At 39.5% G+C, this 22,511-nt stretch overlaps 2 protein-coding genes across 2 annotated transcripts; one reads left to right on the top strand and one right to left on the bottom strand.

Annotated features, from left to right (window-relative positions):
- Positions 1–1,173: 1,173 nt before the first annotated feature.
- On the bottom strand, positions 1,174–5,375 carry LOC141691924 (uncharacterized). The gene is made up of 6 exons (XM_074496674.1): positions 4,915–5,375; positions 4,020–4,212; positions 3,181–3,521; positions 2,634–2,775; positions 2,307–2,555; positions 1,174–1,260 (listed from the first exon to the last, which is right to left on the bottom strand). Exons 1-6 carry the CDS (start codon positions 5,373–5,375, stop codon positions 1,174–1,176), a joined length of 1,473 nt encoding a protein of 490 aa, XP_074352775.1.
- A 4,927-nt stretch (positions 5,376–10,302) lies between these two features.
- LOC141693137 (uncharacterized) lies at positions 10,303–17,894 on the top strand. Its single transcript, XM_074498144.1, has 8 exons — positions 10,303–10,567; positions 12,194–12,421; positions 12,517–12,575; positions 14,130–14,189; positions 14,299–14,368; positions 16,014–16,083; positions 17,060–17,086; positions 17,473–17,894. The coding sequence occupies exons 2-8, from the start codon at positions 12,215–12,217 to the stop codon at positions 17,520–17,522; spliced, it is 543 nt and encodes a 180-aa protein (XP_074354245.1). The 5' UTR covers positions 10,303–10,567; positions 12,194–12,214; the 3' UTR covers positions 17,523–17,894.
- The last annotated feature ends 4,617 nt before the right edge of the window (positions 17,895–22,511 follow it).

Raw genomic sequence — 22,511 nt, 5'->3', positions numbered from 1 at the left:
CATAGCTAATATCCCTAGGAAGGGCGCGCTATATGTACAGGGCGCGTCATTCATTGCATGACACATTTATGCATTACTCATGTCTTTCACTTTCCTTGTTATATCTTTACACACTTATTTTGATTGCCATCTTTTCATGCATATAACATCATAATATGGACGCGTCTTACTCTCAGGACGCGTCTTCTGGTACATAACTAATCACTTTTCATGTTTATATCGCAGATATGGCCTCTCTTCCCAAAGGATTCGCAATTGGGGCCTCCAAAAAGCTAAGGGCCAAAAAACTGCCCCCTACAAAGGTTGATCCAAAGGCAAAAACCCCACCTCCTATTGCAACTCCTTCTCCTCCGCCAAAGATAATCGACACTACCGTGTTTGACATTCCCAAGAAGGTTGAGGACGCGCCCTCGAAGCGTCAAAAGGTAGTTCCTGATGACCAGTCTTTTGTTCTCAGATACCTGGGCGCGTCCTCTGTTGGGGATTTCATAGAGGATGAAGTCAGAGGTTGGACTTTTAGAACAGAGCAACAAACAGAGGAGGCCATGGTGAGGGCTGCAGCTGAGCTTCACCTGCATGCCAGGCAGAGTGCTAATATGGCCGCCAGGCTCAGGGCGCGTCTTGCTGCTACAGACACTGCAAAGAGCCAGGCCGAAGATAAAGTTAAATCTCTGGAGAGATATATTACCCTGCTTGTTGCAGAAAAAGATGCTGAGATCAAACGTCTGGAGGGGGAGAGGACGCGTCTGGAGACGGAAAAAGTTGTGTTGGAAGGCAATGTCTCCTCCATAGAGAAGCAAATGGACAGTGTCATTGCACTGAATTCCACTATGCAGCTGGAGCTTGACACCCTAAATGATGATAGGCTGCATGGATGGACAGAGGAAAAGAAGCTAGTTTACCAACACGGCTTACAGGCTGGGTTTGAAGAATGGTGCTCTGGGTTCATTGCCAACGACCCAGAGTATATATTCTCAAAGTTTGATGCAGATACCCAGATATGGGTAAATGATTTCAGGGTCAGGGCCGCAGACTCCATCAAGAACAAGAGGATTTTTCTGGGCTTAGAGGAAGAGGACGCGTCCCCTGATCCTGCTCCACTTCAGACTCAGCCTCCCCCTGCAGAAGACCAAGACAAGCCACATGACGCACCTCCTACTTAGGACGCGTCCTTTATCTTCTATGTACTTGAACTATTTTAAGGGTGCGGGCCCCTTGAAGCCTTGCAAGTTGTAGTATCCATGTTTGAACTTCATTTGTCTGCACTTTTTTTATAAAAACCTCATCGCCTTATCCATGCATATTTTTACTTAGCATCCTATTTTGCCATTCACATGGACGCGTCCTAGTCTTAGGACACGTCTATTTTGACTATCATCAGTTAAGCAAGTAACCATCCTGGGCGCGTCCTCCTTGACTGGACGCGTCTTTTATTTATTTAATGAATATTTTTGTTTGCAAAACATACGAGAATAGCACCATGTTATTCCTGTGTATTTATACCTGTGTATTTAATCAAGGCACAAGGCTCAAGTGGGCGCGTCCTATGGTTTTGATGCGCCTCACCTTTGATCCAAAATACATCATCCTTCAAGCAGGACGCGTCCTTAACAAGGACTTTTTCTTTTTCAATTATGTTGTCAATATTATAGTAACATTCAGTCTAAAGGAGCATCAACCAAGATAACTTGGGCGCATCCTTGAAAATAGTACATTTTACTTGAGTTTCATTGTTCCTTTTGACAACCACTACTTCAGTTATCATTCATATAAAACCCAAGCTTAGGGCGCGCCCTACGTTTAGGACGCGTCATGTAACCAAGCAAACTGAGCAAATATCCTTTTGGAAAGTTTCAAACTTTTATTTATAATGCGCTCTGGTGTCAAAAGTGCACCAGTCCCACGGCTACTATGTTTTGTGGGGAATTATTTCTGAAAAATGGCCCTTCAACTAGTTCCAAGATAAGTAGTACATGCACTACCCCCCTAGGCTATGAGGAATTTATTTAATTCTAGCCTATAATCCGGGTATAACCCAAAATAATAAAATAAAATAATAAAAGAAATATGTAAGGGGCCAAAGCCGCGCCTTACTGGTAATACTTTCGGAGATGTTCCGCATTCCAAGCTCGCGGAACTAGCTTCCCTTCCATATCTTCAATGTGATAAGTCCCCTTCCACATGATGGACTTTATTCTGTATGGTCCTTCCCAATTAGCTCCAAACACTCCATGTCGGGGGTTCTTTGTATTGGGCATCACTTTCCTAAGTACCAAATCTCCCACCTTCAGCAATTGTCCTTTTACCTTCTTGTTATAATACCTTGCGGCGCGTTGCTGATATGCCGCTAGCCTTAGCTGAGAATTTTCCCTCGTCTCCTCTAAGAGATCTAAATGAAGCCTTTGATTAACCTCAACATCTTCGTTTCTGTAACAATCTCTGCGAAGTGATCCCGATCCAACTTCCACGGGGACCATAGCTTCGTAGCCGTAAGTCAGCATAAACGGCGTTTCTCCCATAGTAGATCGTGGCGTAGTGTTGTATGACCACATCACCTTCGGGAGTTCTTCAGGCCAATTCCCTTTGCATTCCTCCAGCTTAGTTTTAAGGATATGCTTTATTATTTTGTTAACAGCTTCTGTTTGTCCATTGCTTTTAGGATGATAGACCGCCGCAAACTCCTTCTTGATTTTCAACTCCTCACATAAATGTCGCAATTTCTGGCTATCAAACTGCTTTCTATTGTCGGAGACAAGCTTGTAAGGGATTCCGAACCTACATACGATTGAGTTGAACACAAAATCCCTGATTTTCTTTGCGGTGATAGTAGCCAGTGGCATAACTTCCGCCCATTTAGTAAAGTAATCGACTGCAACCACTGCATATTTGACGTCTCCTTTAGCTTTCGGCAATTCCCCGATAAGATCAATTCCCCACATGGCGAACGACCACGGGCTTGCCATAGGCGTCAAGAGTGTCGCCGACATAGACGAGTAGTTTACAAAGCGCTGGCAGCGATCACATGCCTTGACGAAATTTGTAGCATCTTCTCTCATTGTGGGCCAATAATACCCTAGGCGCAAAACTTTCATTGCCAACGAGCTACCCCCCGAGTGATTGCCACAGATTCCTTCATGCACCTCTCTTAGGATGTAATTTCCTTCTTCTTCTTCAACACACCTAAGCAGAGGTTGGTTGAACCCTCTCTTGTACAGGACTTCATCGTATATCACGTATCTTGCAGCCTGATAGCGGAGTCGGCGAGCCATAAACTTATCATCGGGGAGTATTCCCTTGCGAATGTAAGCTAGAATGGGCGTCATCCATGTTTCCTTGGGAGCCTCATCTACTCGCATAGTTTCTACCTCTGGGATACTAGGAATCTCCTGGATTTCAAGGGGGATGGATCCTAACAACACAGCCTCTTGTTGCGACCCCATTTTTGCCAGAGCATCCGCAATACTGTTCTTCTCCCGCGGAACACATTCCAATCTAACTTCTTTGAACATTCCAATCAGGCGCTGTGTACATCTCAAGTATAATTCTGTTCATGGGCCTCGCGCTTGAAATCCCCCGTTCACCTGATTCACTACCAACTCTGAGTCACTTCTTGCAATTAAGTTCCGCACCCCCATTTCCAAAGCGATTTTCAGGCCATTAATCAGTGCCTCATACTCCGCATCATTATTGGTTGCATAAAACTTGAAATGAATGGCGCTCATCAGATGGTGGCCCTCCGGAGACACAAGTACTATATCCGCACCTGCTCCTCCATTGTTAACCGCCCCATCCACATGCAAGATCCACCAAGGATGCAGAAACTCCTCCAAAGACTCCTCAGAATGAGGCGGATGTAGCATTACCAAAGCTTTATCATCAATTTCAGAATCAAATTCCAACAAGAAATCGGCTAAGGCTTGCCCTTTTATCGCTGTTCGAGGTACATATTCCAAATCAAACTGTCCCAACTCCACAACCCATTTCAGCATTCTGCCTGATGACTCTGGTTTGTGAAGGACCTGTCGCAGCGGGTACGCTGTACAAACTTCAACTCTATGGGCTTGAAAATACGGTCGCAATTTTCTTGACGCAAGAATCAGGGCGTAAACCAGTTTTTCCATGCTTGTGTAGCGAGTTTCAGCGTCGTGTAACCGCTTGCTCACGTAGTACACTGGTGATTGCTGCCCATCTTCTTCTCTAACCAGAACTGCACTGATCGAATATTCAGACACTGTGAGGTACAGTATTAGAGACTCCCCATCTAACGACTTTGACAACATGGGAGGGTTTCCCAGTTGCTCCTTGATTCTTTTGAAAGCCTCTTCACATTCTGACGTCCATACAAAGTCTTTCCCAGCTAATTTGATCGCCTTGAAAAATTCCTTGCATCTATCGGACGACTTGGAAACAAATCGATTTAACGCGACGATTCTCCCAGTCAAACTCTGCACTTATTTCACATTGGTGGGTGACTTCATATCCATCAATGCCCTGATCTTTGCGGGGTTGGCCTCAATTCCCCTGTGGTTGACAATGAACCCGAGAAACTTGCCCGACTTCACGCCGACCACACATTTTTGCGGATTTAATTTCATACGAAACCTCCTCAGAATATTAAACATCTCCATCAAGTGCTTGATGTGGTCACCCGCTACCTTGGACTTTACCAGCATATCATCCACATACACTTTCATAGTTCTCCCGATTTGATCCTTGAACATCATGTTTACCAACCGCTGGTAGGTCGCGCCAGCATTAATCAATCCAAACGGCATTCCTATGTAAAAGTATAACCCCCTGTCAGTAATGAAGGATGTATGTTCTTGATCGGGGCCATACATCGGAATTTGATTGTAACCGGAGTATGCATCCATAAAACTCAGCAACGCATGCCCCGCCGTTGCGTCAACCAACTGATCGATTCTTGGCAACGGGAAGCTGTCCTTTGGACAAGCCTTATTGAGATCTGTTAAATCCACACATGTTCTCCACTTCCCATTCGGTTTCTTCACCAGTACCGGATTTGCAAGCCATTCGGGGTAGAAAGATTCTTTGATTAGCCCCACCTCCAACAACCGGTCCACTTCTTCTTTTAATGCTATTGCATTTTCTCCACTTACCGGGCGGCGTTTCTGACGCATGCCCATACAATTCGGAAGGATATTCAAATGGTGACACATTACTTCTGGGTCGATTTCTATCATATCTGAATGACTCCATGCAAAGACATCAAGATTTGCAATTAGGAAGCGGGCAAGACTTCTTCTCATTTCATCAGCCAACTGGGACCCCACTTTCAAAACCTTGCTCGGGTCATTTTTATCAACCGGTATGGATATTGTGTCTTCGGCCGGTCCCGTCTTTTCGGCGGTCATAGGGATCCTGGGATCCAAATCGAAATCAAAATCTCGGGGGTCTTCAACTTCCACTTTTATATCTGAGGGTGCGTCCTCATGAGTGGGAGCGTCCACCTCCAGACAGGACGCAGCCTTGCGTAACGCAGATGAAGAGGGCGCGTCCTCATTTTAAGGAGCAACAACCTTAATTTTATTCAAGGGCGCGTCCTTCTCTCGAGGAGCATCAACCTTGAAGTTATTCCCGAGACCTTGCAAAATCTCACTTCTTCCTTCCAACTTTTTCCCGTTAACCTCTTTCTGTATGATTTCCTCTGTATGACCCACCACCACTTCTTCTACGCTACGGATCTTCGAAACACGTCCCCGCGTCAAAAAAGAGTTCCCAGCGGCATTGGTTTCTTCCTTTCCGGGGCTTTCAACAATATAGTGGGCATGGACCTCTCCACTCGGTTTTGTATGAATATCTTCTACATCTTCAAATGGGAGACCTTTCCCTTCATACCTTCTTTTGCGAAATTCCTTGACAGCCTTGTGATAGCAGTCGCGTGACTCATACTGTGACCCTCTCAGACTGCCAACTCCGTTTGGCGTTGGGAACTTTATCATCATGTGGTGTATCGAGGTTATCACCCTGAACGCTCGCAACCAAGGTTTGCCGACCAGCACGTTGTGCGCGGAATCCTGATCTAGCATCTTAAAATCTATCATTTGAATAACCGACAAAGCCCCTTCCCCGAGCGTGACGGGAAGCCTGACCGAACCCATAACTCTCACTGCTTTCCCAGTAAAGCCATAGACGTGCGCATCTTCGAAATACATGTCACTATCTGGGAAACCCAGCTTTTTATAGGTGCTGTAGTACAAGATGTTTGTAGAACTCCCATTATTCAAGAAGACTCGATGTACGTTCATTGCCCCAATAAGCATGGTAATCATTAGCGCATCGTTGTGAGGATGATGCACCCACCTAGATTCTTTTTCCTTGAACGTAATATCAACGAACTCTCCCTTAAAGACCTTCGGGGGTCTATCTTCCAAGCTGTGGATGTTGGTGAGCGGTGGATATCACGCTTCTCTCGCGTTTTTCTCCAGTGCTCGATTACTATCACCAACAAAAGAGTGTCCTCCGAAAATTGCCCTGATACTGCCATCCCTCTGAAACTTGACCTCTGCTGTTTTTTCAACATCCTCCGCCCGCGGGGGCTGTTTCTCATCCTTACCCTTGTCATCAAGTCCCCTGCGTCGCTTCACCTTATCAATCCATTCTCCTAGGTATCCTGCCTTGATCAATTCCTCAATCTCATCCCGCGAGTGACGACACTCATGGGTGTCGTGGCCAGTAGACTCATGGTAGTCACAATACTTCTTCTTGTCTCTGTTCTGCCATGAAGTTAGACGGTCGGGCTTCTTGAAGATTCCTCTATCCTTATTTACCTCGAAGATATGATCAATGGACGCTGCCAGCGGTGTATAATTGCTGTCTCTTCTCTCGTAGTTCGACGGTGGGTTCCATTCTCTCCGCGAGCTCACAGCATTTACCCTGTTAGGGCTTCTGGCGTTTCGCCGATAATCTGGGCTCAAGGATCTGTCCCTTCTCTTGGATCGCCCCTTGGAGTTATAGGTATTGTCATTCTTTTTTGTTTCTGCAAGCGACTGCTCGATTGCTTTGAACGACTCCGCCTGCGCAAGCACATCAGCTAGCGACACTGGGTCCTTCCCTTGTAGGTGCTTCCAGAAATCCGTCCCCACATGCAACCCAGCTATAAGCAATATTTTCAATGTTTCATCAGTTGCACCCCTCACCAAAGTAGATTCTGCATTAAACCTCTTGAAATACGAAGTCAAACTTTCTCCTTCCTTTTGTTTCACATTAGCCAGCGTCGTAACAGGTGGTGTATACTTCACCGCGGCTTGGAATTATGTCAAAAACAAAGTTTTCATCTGTTCCCAGGATGAAATCACACCCGGACCAAGTTTTTGGAACCACTGCTGAGCGTCTTCTCTGAAAGTGGCTGCCAGGAGACGGCATCGAGCCAAATCAGGGACTTGGTACACGTCCATTTCAATGTTAAAACGCCCCAGGAATTCCACATGATCAGAATTCCCATGAAAACGTAAGTCGTTGGTTGTGTTCCTGTATCCAGCGGGCAATTGCGCCTCCCTCACGACAACAGCAAAAGGAGAAGGAGCTTGCGCAGTCGCCGTTACTCTTCCTCCCTCAAGATGGTTGAGCAACCTCTTGAGGTCGTTCACATTAAATGTCCCTACCCCAGGAATGGTTTGAACATTAGGCTGCTGGGGTTGCTCTGCGACTTGCTGAAATTCCTCTTGATTACCCCCCGGGTGTGGCGGAGGATCTCGCCGCCCCTCGCCCTGAGGCTGCGGAGGTGGCACGTTACCATTTTGGTCCTGGATATTTTCCCATACGCGAGGTTCATCTTGACCGCGTCGCGGAATTTCATCATTGTTCTGCATTCTTACTTGAATTCGCCCGCCGTCCTGGTCATGAGGACGCGCCCCAGACCCATTACCAGTAACGCTGTGGGAAGCTACGGGAATAACGACGGGGGCTTCTCCAGCGGAGTGTGCTCCACCTCTCCTACCATTGTAAGGGGCTCTTCCGTATTGATATCCCATTCTTCCTCGTCCATTCCTCTGATATCCCCGGTAGTAATTCCCGGGTCTTCCTCGCGGAGGGGCACGCTAGTGCTCGCGGTGCCGCCCCCCGTCATCCCTTTGGAATGCGGGGGGCACACGCGTCGTGTCACGGGGCCTCGCTTCTCCGGCGTTTCCTTCCTTTTGCCATTCTACAAGCAACATCCTCAAATCGTCGTCCTCCAACCTTATGCCAAACCTCCTTTTTAAGGCTGAAAGATCCCTTCCTTCCTCATCTTTGTTTTGAGTGTTCTCCGTACGACGACGCTCGTCCATCGTACGCCCAGACCTATGTGGGTGTGGCACTACTTGGTTACCCATGCGAGGTCTTTCTCTGCCATCAGTGTCTTCGTCCGCAAGCTCCACAATAGGTTCTACATCATCAGAGTACTCCAAGCGCCGTGGAGTGATTTGCGGGTTTTCCCCGCTCCCCCGAGTATCTCCTTCAACTACAGGGGCTTTTCCCAATGCATGACCGTGACGGGGGAAACGACGACCTCTCCTCGTCTTTCGACGCTCCACCGTATTCAGTCTTGAGTTAAAACTGTTAAGAGTATCCCCCATGCGATATAATTGCTCCAATATATCAGTGTTGCTGATGAGAACTGGAGGTGTCCCCCCCACATCCGGAGCCCTTGGTGGATCCGCCATGTTCCTGGGAACGTAAGGTTCGTGGCGAGTATAGCGCCCCCCGCCTTCTCCTTCAGATCTGCTGTCACTTCCATCATAAGAACTTCCATCACGATTGTAAGACATTTTTTCCTTCTAAGATTGCGACCTTAATTTCGACCCCTCCTTCTAGCGCCAATTTGTTGACGGGGGAATCTGGTAACAACAAAGATTGAGGTTTCTCGCCGGAACTAAGATCTGTGACGGTAACTCTTTGCCGGAAACTTAAGCGGTGTGTGGTTGATTGCGGTTGTTTTAGGTTGAGATTGATCAGAGTAAGTGGTGGCTCTCTTATCAGCTCTCAACTTCTTACCCTCTCAATGTGCCTACGTACCCTTTATATAGGGATCAAGCCTGACGTAGTTCTCGCAGAACAAGAAGTCTGATGGGTTTAGACTTCTTATTCCTAAGTCCAGTAGAAGCCCATCCAATATCCGTCTTCCGCTAACTTTAGGAATGTCCAACTATGAGGTCCAACCGCGAAGGCCCAAGGCTCGTCCGTAATCACAGGACTTCACGGATAATGCATCTCCCTGCGCAAGGATAACACTCCGCTACAGCTATCTCCCTTGATTTACGAACGCAGGTATAACCACGGTTCACCCCAAGTGCTAGACGCGTCCCTGTCCCCCGAATGAGGATAACCCACCAGATAGCAGGACAGGTGATCCCAAGCTCTTGGGTGCAAAGTGCAGGATGACTCCAAAGTTCTCCAACGAGGACACCCGTTGAATACAAGAATTGAGTTCCCAAAGCACACACCAAAGTAAACCCCGCATCCCCAACGAGGACACCCGTTGAATACAGGAGGAGGCCTTCAATCATCAGGCACACCCCTGGAGGCCTTCAAGCTTTTCACGGACATCCCCCTCCTTCACCGTCTCAAGGAGGGAATTCTTCAAAGAGTACATGCAACAAATACATTAGTAAAAATAATCTCCATTGCTCCCCTCCATACAAGCTTTTTCCTGAAGTCCCCATTGAGAGCACAAAGATCAATCACAGGACGCGTCCTAACCTCTTGGGCGCGCCCTTCCATTCATAAATCCAACCCTGTTTCCTCACCAATCGTTCCTCATAGCGTGCCAAAGCTACAGGAGCGTCCTAGTGGAGACAAGCGCGTCCTCCATCTTCCAATGCCACAAGATCACATTTACCAAATAATTTTCCCTATGTTGACGCGTCTACCACAAGTGGGCGCGTCCTGGTCCAAGCTTCGCTATTACCAATCAATAGAGTATCAAATCAAATATAGGCGCGTCCTACAAGCCAGGACGCGTCCTCAACTTTGTACCGGGTTTGACCGTATGTAAGTCGCATTTGAACCGAGTCAATCCAATGTCAAATTTTGGGTATAACAGTTCTCAAGACTTGCAAATCCAAGTCTATCTAATATTATACTCCGGAAGGAATTTCAACAACATCATGTAGTACCGACAAAAAACATCATGTAGTGTCTCATTTACTTTTAATGGCCCAAATGAAATTATACTTGAATTGTGAAAAGTAGGGAGAATCGGATATCTGACCGAAAATTCAGATAATCCGATTTTTTGAATTTTTTATGCTCAACCCTAGTTAAACCCAAAGTTTGAAACATAAAATCAATTAACATCGCGAGTTTGGTTTTAATCTTCTAGTTTGGGCTTCTAAATTTTTTTTCTTACCGAGCCACACAGTTAAAGCCCAAAGTTTGAAACATTCCCAAATATCGAAACAAATAAACAATGTCCATCTTGTTCTTCTTCAGATTATTTCCTCATTCGCCGTAACAAATAAGCAGCATAGCCTTCTCACCCCCACTCACTGAGCTCTGCACCGTCTGATACATCAACAATCGGACGGCCAATGCAGTAGCTCTCTCCGATCATTATTTCTATTTTTAGGTATTTCTCTATTTAATTCTACTTTTTTTAATGTATTTAATTTGTTTATCATTTGGATTCGTACTTGTATTGATTTTTGTAACTGATTAATCGATTATAATGTTGTTCTGAATTGATCAATTAGTATGATGAAATCATATTATAACATATTGCAAATATGTTGTGTTATTATGTACATAGTATTGATAGTATCGATAAATTATTAGTAGTTAGTACTGTTAAGCCCTAGATATGAGTGAATACTGTGTTTGTTTTGGTATTGATTACTCGATGTCGTTATAAGATATAAGAGTATGTTGAATTATTACACTTTCCATTCTAATTATTCACACATGTTAGAATTCAAGTCCTCCATTTTCCAATACAATAGAATAGGTCATTTCACGGCGACATTCATGATTAGCCTTTTCTCATTGTATTTCGATTAGACGTCCCTATATTTTATCATATCTTTTATTCCATTCGTTTTACGAAACAGTTAGAAGCAATTAATCTGTAATCAGTTAGTTGAGAGTTCAATGGAGGATTAAGGTCAAGTTGTAGGTGATATAATTTATGTATTTATGTATGTATGTATGTATACTTGTGTATGATATTGTGATGTGAAGTTTTAGATGTTCGTAAATTAAATGGACAAGAGAAGTTTGTGCAGTTTTTGGTTGCAAACAAGAAAGGACATGAAACCTAAACATGTAAAAATTACAATACATTTTGAAAAACGTGTTCCGGATATATCTATCATCACATTATTGTTTTTAGGTATTTCTTAATTTAATTCAACGTATTATATTTTTTATGTGTTTAATTTGTTTATCATTTGAATTGGTACTTGTATTGATTTTTGTACCCGATTAATCGTTTATTATGTTGTTTTAAATTGATCAGTAGGTTGTGTTATTATGTGTGTAGTATTGATGAATGAGAGAGCCCTAGATATAAGTGAATATTGTGTCTCTTTTTGTGTTGATTACTCGATGTTGCATTATAAAATATAAGAGTAGGTTGAATTATTACAATATAGGTTCTAATTAATCTACATATGATAGAATTCAGTCCTCCATTTTGTGATGCAATATGCTAGGTCATTTCACGGTATCTTGCGAAATTCGTTATTAGCTTTCATTGTATCTCGATTAGAAGTCTCTATATTTTATCATATATTTCATTCCATTCGTTTCATGAAAAACAGCTACTCAATCAATCTTAACTAGTTTGTTGAGAGTCCGGTGGAGGGTTAGGGCTGAGTTGTAGGTGATATAATTTGTTTATGTACACAGGTGTATGATATTGTGATATGAAGTTTCAGATGTTAAAAAAATATATAGACTATAAAAGTTGCTGTAGTTTTTGGTCGCAAACAAGAACGGGCATGAAACCTAAAAATGTAAAAACTACTTAAAAAATAAAATTTGGAAAACGTGTTATTGATTTATTTATCATCAGCTTCATTAGCTTTTGTGTTTACCAAGCCAAACTGGGCCGGTTCATTGGAATTGTCCTGCATAAGGTCTCTATACCACGGTGCTGGTGAAGCTTGATGACATTTAAAGCTCTATGCCCTGTAGTTTCAATTTTAACTTCACCAAGATATGCAAGTAATATCTCACCTTTTTACACGCGTCACAGGTTGTTGGCTGAGTTTATTATATGATGGACATGACATGGCTCAGTGCCATTTTTGTTGGGGCAGGCTGCCTTGCTTTGGGATATATTTTTGGTACACGGTATCCTGGTCTTTTGCACTTCAAGGCCAAAACTTCCACAGATACTGCACTTATCAATGGAAAGAAGAACTGGGCCAAGCTACCTCTTGAGGTTGAAAAGCTGGCCGAAATTCTTGAAGATTTTAAAATGGTCCTCCAGCCCTCCACTGTCCACTCTATACCTTTATATATTTCCCATTAATCTGTTTGTTTTAGACCTAAGAATCATCTGCTTTAGTTATGCAGGTTTTGGTCGTGAGGAATGACCTGAAGATGGGAAAAGGGAAAATTGCTGCTCAGTGCAGGTATCTTATTATAGCACTGATTTTTTTATATTATTTATTTTGCTTTCAATTAACATCTTACCAGATTTATCATGTAGCATATACAGTTTTTGTCTTAACAGTGCCTATAGTCTCTAGTAAATATCAATTGTGAAGGGTATATGCTTTTTCTTTGTCATGTATTGTTCTAAAATGTTCACAAAAGGTTTTGGTGGTGAGTTGTTTTATGCCTGCTACTGACTTAAGATGTGCAAACACCTCTGTACTACTTCTAGGTATTATGTTGAGATGCATAGCAACAATGCTAAGTCTTTTCTGAATATGGATCATAAACTAGTCCTCGTTTTGCACGTAACTTCAGGCATTATCATGATTAGGAGTGTAGCCGGCAGAGGTTTGAATTTGACTTGAAGTTCAAAGTCTAAGTTTGGTCGAACTATAAAATTCAAGCAAAGCTTGATCTACTCTAGTTTTGCTCCAAGCCCGAATTGACTGTACTAAATGTTAAATCTGACTAAAAGAAGCTTGAAACTGGTGACCTTGACCAATTATTCATGTAAATGATGGATTCAAAAACTCGACGAGTCTCACAAACCTCACCATTTGAGTAATTTGGTGCTTGAGTGTAGTGTTGTCAAAGGTGTTAAGCGCACTGAGGCGCAAAACTCCTAGAGCCTAGGCGTAAAGCACCAGCTTCATCGAAGTGTAGCAGACATGGAATCGTAAATTAATATGAATATGAAATTTTAATATATAGGTGTATCGTATATTATGAAATAGAGTTTGAGATCATATAACAAATAAATTTCACAATTAGTAAAAATTTGAATAATGTGAAAACCAACAAATACATGAGTGGATCAGATTGCAAAATGGAAATTGGAGTTCCTCACGAACAAGTTGACTATCTTAAGATCTTTTTGAGTCAATGAATTAATCTTGCTACGGTTGAACGAGGCTGATGGAGGTTATTGTATATAACTGATGGGCTAAAACACTAAGATGGAAACAACAATTTTATTTTTACCAAGCCTAATTAGGTATATTAGTGTGTTAGTTTGTAGCAAAATCGATGGAGGCAATGTCAAGTCCAGGTTTCCACTTTCCAGTTCATTTCTCGCATGAGTCATTTACTTTTAACACGAGTCCTGCTACTAGCGTACAATTTTTCCATTGAAGCTCGACATAAATATTGGCCTCAATATGAAGATCCATGTATTTATTTCAAGTTCAACTATGCATCAAAGAGAGGAAAAATGATGTATAAGGATTATAAGTTTTTTTTAATAAGTCATAAATAATTGACGGAACGATAAGAACTATAAAGTCATAATAATCTTTCGTCAATGATTTTTCCAAGTGCCAATTTTAATTAAATATACATGAGGCTTCCACCGTCATTAAACAGAAGGTGCATGTTTCTGTTCAAAATCAACTTTTCAAATTTTATCGAGGGTGGAGTGAGTCAGAAGCACTTGCCTCAAGATTATGCTGTGTTTTGGAGTACCTGTAGTGCATGATTATGCAGTTGTTTGTGATTAATGTATACTAATAAAATAATTGCTAATTTGTCAGCCATGCAACACTGGGTCTGTATAAGAAGATCCTTCACCGGGCACCAAAAGCTTTAAACAGGTATATCAAAAGCTAAAAATAATTTATTGATTTGTCAGTGCAGTGAACATAAATAGTTACTTTCATAATGGTGTTTGTCATATATATACCTTCTTTTTCTTGCCAATAGGTGGGAGATGTGTGGCCAAGTTAAGGTGGTTGTGAAAATTGATAGCGAAGATGATATGCTGGTTCTACAAGTAATGCTTGCAAACAAATTCAACTCATAACTTGCCTAATTTGGTCTAGCCACTGAACTGCTTGTGCTTATGCTCAAATATTGAAGTAACTGACAAAAGTTTCTAGTTTGATGGTGTGTGGGAAAAATACTACTTTAAGTTTTCTGTATAAATAAAGTATCACTTGATTTCCTTGTGGAAAATGGGGAATTAGGGAAAGATGGACCGAGGGCTTATACTCTCTGGATTAAACTGGGTTTTATATTTGAAATCAAATTAGTTATATATTACCAAACAAACTAGAGTTAGTGGTTGAAGCCCGTCTCATTAGCATAATCCTACCACTTCCCACTAAAAAGGTTACCTGCAGGTTTAAGCAAGAAATAAAGTTCTGGAGACTTACGGTCTGAGAGTAGTTAGCAGTCATATTTAAAAAGGATAGATCTTCTTTATGTTTTGTTTTTTTAGAGGGTTCTTTCTTTATATTGCTGCTCAAGCCTTAATGTACATCTCACCCTTCTTTCTGTTATTCCTTGTTTAAACAAGTTCAATTAGCTCTAGCTTCGTATATCCAGAGTCTTCTGCAATAGTACTTTAGTAGTGAATGCATTAGCATAGTGATAAGGGTGGTCTCCGTTATTGTGTTTGATATGAAACTGGGAGAAAAACAAACTGAACGTTATATTACTCTAATCTGCAAAATACACCCAGACTTAAAACACAGCACACCAAAGTGGTGGCTAGAAAGTAGGAGTGCTACAACAGCATCCTTGACTCAACCAACTACCTACACTTATCACATCCTAAAAACTAGCTACACGCTCTGACTAGTTCTTGCTGCTATTACTACCTCTGATAACAGCCTTTAATTTAAAAACATAAGTTTAGATTAATACAAATAAAAATCCAAACTAAAAATTGCTTGATCCTATAAAAAAACCATGTTCTACATTGAGCAAATATTAACGGTGCTACTCTTTTCACATTTTTTGCCATCATGCTTTTCAGCAAGTCAGTGGTCACAATTGTTGACCTGTCATGTTACTATACTTTGTGCCACTTAGACACTGATATTATTAATCAGGCGGTATTTATAGTACAATCCGTGTTAATTAATATAATTTAGCAATAGTAGTGAAATCAATTATAGATACAATGGTGACAACTAGTAAAGTTTAGTGGTTGGTAGGATCTTCTATTCTACTTATCTACTTTATATAATCTTACATTGTTTCTTGCTTTATATTCCTCGTCAATTTCAAAGTTAAATCCACACATGGAAGACAATTTGATCAGGGTTCTAAATGAAAAGAGCTGTTTGAACACACTTGGGTTACCTATCCTAAAACCAAGCCACATTAAGAAACCCTGTGGGCTTAAATTAAAGGCCCAATCTAGTTGACATTCTTTATCTCTTTGTAGGCTCGCTTCAGCTTACCTCCTTTAGCTAAAAGAGCTAAGCTTGACTAGAAACAGTATTTATTTTAGAAGTGAATTGTGTTATTTTGCATGATCGGAGCATGTTTAGCATATGATGTCCTGCTTATCTTGTCTAAATCTTAAATTTTCAATATTGGTGTATGTCTACTGCAAACTTTAACTCGGTTCTATGATGAAATAGAAATATCCTCTTGCTAATTAAGTTGAACTTATATTATTCTGACAGGAACGAGCTAAATCCTTAAACATACCCACCTATATTGTTATTGATGCTGGACGAACACAGATTGCTCCAAGTGAGTAAATAAATATTCTTGTTTCTGTAATTATTTTTAAATTATAATTTGTTTTATTACCCCAAAAGTTGGAATGTAGGCTTTAATTTTTTTAACTTAACTTAAGTTGCTGCCTGACATGCTGTGAATTCTAAAAAAACTGTAAGCACTTGGGTTGTGTTGGCTTGGGAGTAATGGACTGAAATAGGCATATGGAGGTTATGAAGAAAGTTTTTTAGGTATACAGGGAGAAAGAGTATTGTAGAAAATGAGAGTTGGGAGATTATGGATTGTTGCAAGAAGATGGTGAAATTTGTGAATGATAGATATGGATTCAGAGAATGAAAGGAGTAAACCACATAAAATGGAAGAAAAAATTAGTAGTAAAAACCAAAAAAATTGTGGAATAAATAGATGCATGCATGTTAACTGACGATCTATCCCGGCTCTTCAGTATTAGTGTATAACATGTGAAGAGGTATACTATATTAACACTTGAATCGATTTTAATTAACATGTTTCCTTGTTCGGAATGCTGAACTCCAATTTTTTTTCTGAAATAAACTCTATTGAGATAGACAAATAGATTTATATGTGCTAGTTATAATTATTTTAATTGAATCAATAATAGGTTGCTTGATTAAAAATACTTATGCAATAAAAACACAGATTATATCATAACGTTATGCAAATCTTCAATTTCATTGCCTTTCCATTATCTGTTTTTAGCTGCTGTTGTATGAAAGTGTTGATCCCTTGTCTTTCACCAACTTCTAGTCATCAAGTGGCAATTTATTGCTTTTGATGCTTTTCAATATTTTTAGAAAAGGGGACGACAAATATAGCACTCCTCTTTTCAGTTTGAATGAAATAGCACCAACTTTGTACCTAAATTTCACCCAATTTTAAGTGAGCCTTCATAGTTTTGCAGTTCCAACTACTTGTGATTTCTAGCTTGAATTTGCCTGACCATGTTATTTCACTATTCTTTCTTCAGATTCAAGGACGGTGATGGCTGTTCTTGGTAAGAAATATCTCTCTTGATTATGTTGTGAAATTTTCGGAATAGACATCTAATCTACTAGTATGAAGTTTCTTTTACAAATTTCAAATGTTTCGACAATACTCTTTTAATCCTTTTCTACACACAGTGGTGTTTAGTTTTGTTGTCTAACTGGTTGATATTCAATTTTATTTTTATTAATGAGTAACAATTATCTTGTAAAATGATATTTAGTTCTGATGGTAATTTTGGGTGCAAAGTATCTATCTATACTGGCATCAAGATTTGAGCAAACTAGTACAAGTAAAATGGGACTACTGTTTCAGAACTGTGCTGAATAGTGTACTTGTTCTTCTTTGCACCCCATGTTTTTTCAACTTTAAGTGTTGATGTTATGCCGTGTGCAGGCCCTGCCGAGTTAGTTGATGATGTAACTGGTGGGTTGAAGCTTTTGTAGTGATAGCTTCACTGTTAAGGATGTTATTTATCCCAGGGTGGAAGCTTTAGCAGCAGCAGCATCTGTTTTTACTTTCCCAGGGCCTCTTACTAGTGGAACTGCTTTAAGGTATCTCAGTTATGGTGATTGTTCCAAGTTTCTTTTCCTTGAGTAGAGAATTACCACATTCCTCTTTTCGATCCTCGATGATGGCGAAAAAACTGTGTAGCTTCTTTAGACTCAAATGTACCGTTCGGAGTGAGACTTACTAAGAAAAATGCAAGCTATCTTTTAGTATGAATGAATCCTAAACTAGTGACCGGATTATAAACTGAGGGAGTTTGAATTGTTTTATAAGTATATTATGCAGTATGCACAATGTTTATTATGTAATGGAAAAATTGCATGTAGATAAAGAATACAACAGTGCAAAGTAAAACATATGAGAACGCATGGAAACCCACAAAATAAAGGGTATTTTATTACGTAAGAGGTACGTGGATATCTAAAGAATGGTTGTAGAAAAAAGTGTAAACCAAATTAGTATTTGTAAATACTAGATGAATGATATTTTAAAAAGGATTGAATTTTGTTTGATTCCAGATTTTTTTTTCAAATTTATAACTAATTAAAGTTTGTGGTTTCTATTTTTATATGAAGTTGTATCTACGAAGAGTTCAAACTATCATATTTCAATCTGATTTCTTCTCTCCCATTCTTTAGGAAGAGAGAGTTCTGCTAAGTAAAAGAAGTTGCTTTTACCTATTATATAAGCATTAGAAGAGTAAACAACATAATTTATTGTGTGAGTTGGGTTGGTAGAGTGTGAATAACCTATAAACAACCGAATTCACTCAGATTTTCATAAAAACCAAACTTTTTAATCTTGTTTTCTATATATCTCAAGATGAGAACCAACTCTCATCTATATACACCCGGAAAGGTTTTAATGTAATTGTCTCTAAAATTTCCTTCCAATGAGGAGATTGGGAGAGAGAAAAATTAACTATTTTCCATTATTTTCTTTCCTATCATTTGTTCTAGAACACAACACACATGATAAAATATATATTTAAGTGACGTACATTTTCATATGAAGGAACAAGGATTTATTATAGTGGGCAACACATTTTGTGGTGAGAATACAAAATTTAAAATATATTTTAAATTCAGAAAAATATTATTTCTAGAAAAATATGCCACAAATAATATATATATATATTTAGAAATAAAAAATGTTGTGAAAATAACGTTGGTTTAAATTCAAGGTCGGGTGACCAATTAAGAACGAGGGGGGATAGTAGGAATTGATACTGAAAGTGACTTCACATGAAAAAGGAGGATGGACTAGAAAGTAAAGGAGGGGGAGAGTACATAAAGTAGCTCTCTCTCTCTCTCACACCTGTGTATCTTTGTCAGTCCATCTGTGTCAATTGAAAATGGGCGACCTACCTCCTACTAACTGGCCAAATGTACGGGTTTGAACCACACATTCGGGATCGGTTCGTACGAAAATCCGTAATTATTCGGTCCGAACCGGACCGGTTCAAACCCGCATAATTCGTTAGATCAATCGAGCCGGTTACGAATATAATATTGGAGAACCGGGACCGGCCCGCATAGCCAGCACAGGCTCGTCAAGTACACCGGTGGTTTCTTCGACTCCGGTGAGATTCCGGCACAACTCCAACCGTCCAATCGGGACCAAAACGAGTTGTTTGAACTCGTTTATTTCGTCTAATCAACAACAACATGCCCCCAACCACCCGATTAAGCTAACCACGACTGTATTCATGCGATAACTCGCGAGTTCGAGCCATGTCGCCATGAAATCCGGCGATGTTCAAGCTTTTTTCGGCGAAATTCGATTTGCATAACAACAGAACCAAATTCAACGCGCTATATGGGTAATTAAAGTCCTGCATATATAGAATCAAACTCGCCCAGGCTCGCGGGCTCGCGAGCTCATTGACGACTCACGAGTCGAATCCGGTTCTCCTTTTCACGGTTCAAATCCGGTCCGAGTCCGATTCGTTACCTGATAGTGCCGGTTCAATGCCTGGGATTAGTGAACCGAACCCACCGGCGGCCCGGCCCGAACCACCCAAGTGGCCACCACTAGTAGTAGTACCTGTCATGCAATATAGACATACAACGGGGTTTGTATATGTAGAGTTCAAAGTTCATCCCCTCGAGGCTAGAACATGCATCCTCTTTACTGAATAAAATTGTGAATAAATTGACAATGCTGAGTTTGGGCCATCCCCGTAATAAGGCCAACTCCAAGAGTGGCCTAAAGGTCCAAATTTGGACCGATTTCGGTCCAAATTCACCCAACAGTGGCTTAAATCTCGGTCCAAATTTGGACCGAGATTAAAATAATAGTTTTTAATATATTTCTTTTAGTTTATTACATAAAATTTTGATTTCGGGTATTTATAAATGCAATTAACCGATATTAGGATATTATTATTATTTATTTAGATAATAATTTAAATTAAAAAATATTTAAATGTAATTAAATAAATATCATTGCATTTCTTGAATTCAAATTACGAATACATTCAAATATTAAAATAAAGATTACAACACATAAAACTTAATCTGAAACACAACATAAATTAAAATGCGATGAGAACTAAATTATTAATTTAGTCCGACAAATTAAATCGACTTCCTCCAAGATAGTCAAAATATTGCACCTAACTATTTAGGTTGTTTTGAGATCCTTGACCTTCATCTTCAGATCCTCAACTTTGAAACGAAGAACGTTTGTGGGAAGAATATACTAATTCTGAGAATTAGTATTAGTTAACGATGTTTTAAGATTTAATTAATATTTGTATTTTTCTTATTTGAATGTAATATTTTATTAACGGTTTTATTATAAAAATTATAACTAAATGTGTTTACTATTTTTCATATATATTTGAAATTTAATTAGAATTCTATTATTCATTTATTAATAATTTTAACATAAAACAAGTAATTAATAATAATAATAAAATATAAAAATAAAATTTTATATCATACAAAAATAATATATTTATTATTATAAGACCTTAAAATAATTAAATAAATATTTTGAGATTTGGACCGAAATTTAGACCAAACTATTGGAGTTGGAGAGGGGTTCGGTCCAAATTTGGACCAAAATTCGGTTCAAACTCGATCCAAATTTGGACGAAACTCTTGGAATTAGCGCTAAAACGAAGGACAAAACGCCAACGGTAACATGGTCTGGGACCCAATGCCTTCATACAATGTTCCCCTGATCGAAGTACGGTACGCCACTAATTTTATCATATTTAGTAGTCACAGGACGACACTCTTGCAGTAGAGTGTTTTTTTTTGAACTAATAGAGTTGGGTTTTTTTTCCTTCAAACCCGGTCAACCGGACTCATGTTTACCCACGGGAATGAGTATAAAAAGGACAAAGTGTTGACGGAGGGAGAAAGTGTTTAGTTTTTGTTTTGTCATCTGCTGCCGTTAATGTACTCCTCCGTCCCGTTATACGTTTCCTATTTTAACTTCCGACATTAAATCTAATTTATAAGATCAAATATAGTCATGAGTGATTTTGTTAAATTTATATTTATGAGTACTTTAATACAATGAAATTTTTATATTTAATACTAATACAAAATTAAAGATATTAACAATCAAAAATTTATATTGGCAAACGTATACAACACAACTGAAAAATATTTTTAGGAACGGAGGGAGCAGTAGACATACTACCCTACCCTACCCTACCCTACCCTACCCTACCCTACCCTACCCTACCATCCCCCTTCCACACGCGCCCCGTTATGTTTTAGTGCAAATGCTTGCAATATGTAGCTCCTCCAAATCCAACACACACACGGAATATAATAAGATAGAAATATATGTAATGCATGCATGGGAGGAATGAAAAGACAATTCAAAACAAAGGCAGAGTGGCAATGATAGTGTACTCAAGTGCAAAATCATTACTATGTGACGCACCAACCTCCCAATCCTCTCTCTTCTTTTATTATTTCTTCTACACTATCCCACTTGTCTGTCTGTCTGTCTGTTACACTTATTATTATTTTTTTATTATGATTTTCTTAATTATTATGTGTATTGTAAAAATCGGGAATCGAAATTCGGGAAGATCGATCGAGCTATCGATTTGTGTTAATTGAAAATAGGGGAATTAATCGTAGTAAAAATCACATGTATTATAGTATTAAATAATATTTAATATATTATTATGATTATATTAATTATTTATTAATAAATATATATTTATTATATCATAATTTTTATAATTATTCATATTTAAATGAATATAATATTTTTAATTTTGAAAGAAAATTATATATGCTCTAATAAAAAAAATTAGATACTTTTAAGTTGGAAGTGATTAATGGGTTGAATGTGAACACCTATAATTATATACACTTACACAGGAGATTAATACACACCTCTCAAATCTCCCGCCTTCCATTCATTACATTGGGTTTACCACTTGTCTCCCTTATACCCACTTGTCCACCGTTCCGTTCATCTTCGTTTACATTTTATAAGTTAAATTTGCTTTGACTCAACCAGGATATCAAACTATCCGGGGTTAAAATCAGTTATTCATCATTTTTAGAGTTTAACCATTTAACAACACTTGAAGTAAAACTTTTACTCATTTTTCATTTTAAATAGGTTGATTTTATAAAATATTTTTTACTTCAGTTTACCCCGTGCTTAACCTAAATTAGCCCCTGCCCCCTACACCTCTGTGTAACTTATTACTCTTCAATTCATTCACTACGTACTGAATATTCATGGTCTTTTCTCATAAATACCTAAAATTTATAAACTTTTTATAAAAATACTCTCAATTTTTAAAATAAATTGCAAAAATACTACATTTCAAAAAATATTTGCAAAAATACGGAGGTTTACATTTGCAACCATATCTGCAATCATATATGCAACCACAAATATAAATTTGAAAAAATCTGTTGAAAATTACATTTAGTTAC

This window comes from Apium graveolens, chromosome 10 (genome assembly GCF_009905375.1).
Source record: "Apium graveolens cultivar Ventura chromosome 10, ASM990537v1, whole genome shotgun sequence".
In the NCBI taxonomy this organism is placed as follows: domain Eukaryota; kingdom Viridiplantae; phylum Streptophyta; class Magnoliopsida; order Apiales; family Apiaceae; genus Apium; species Apium graveolens.
This window is presented reverse-complemented; position numbering and strand designations above follow the sequence as displayed.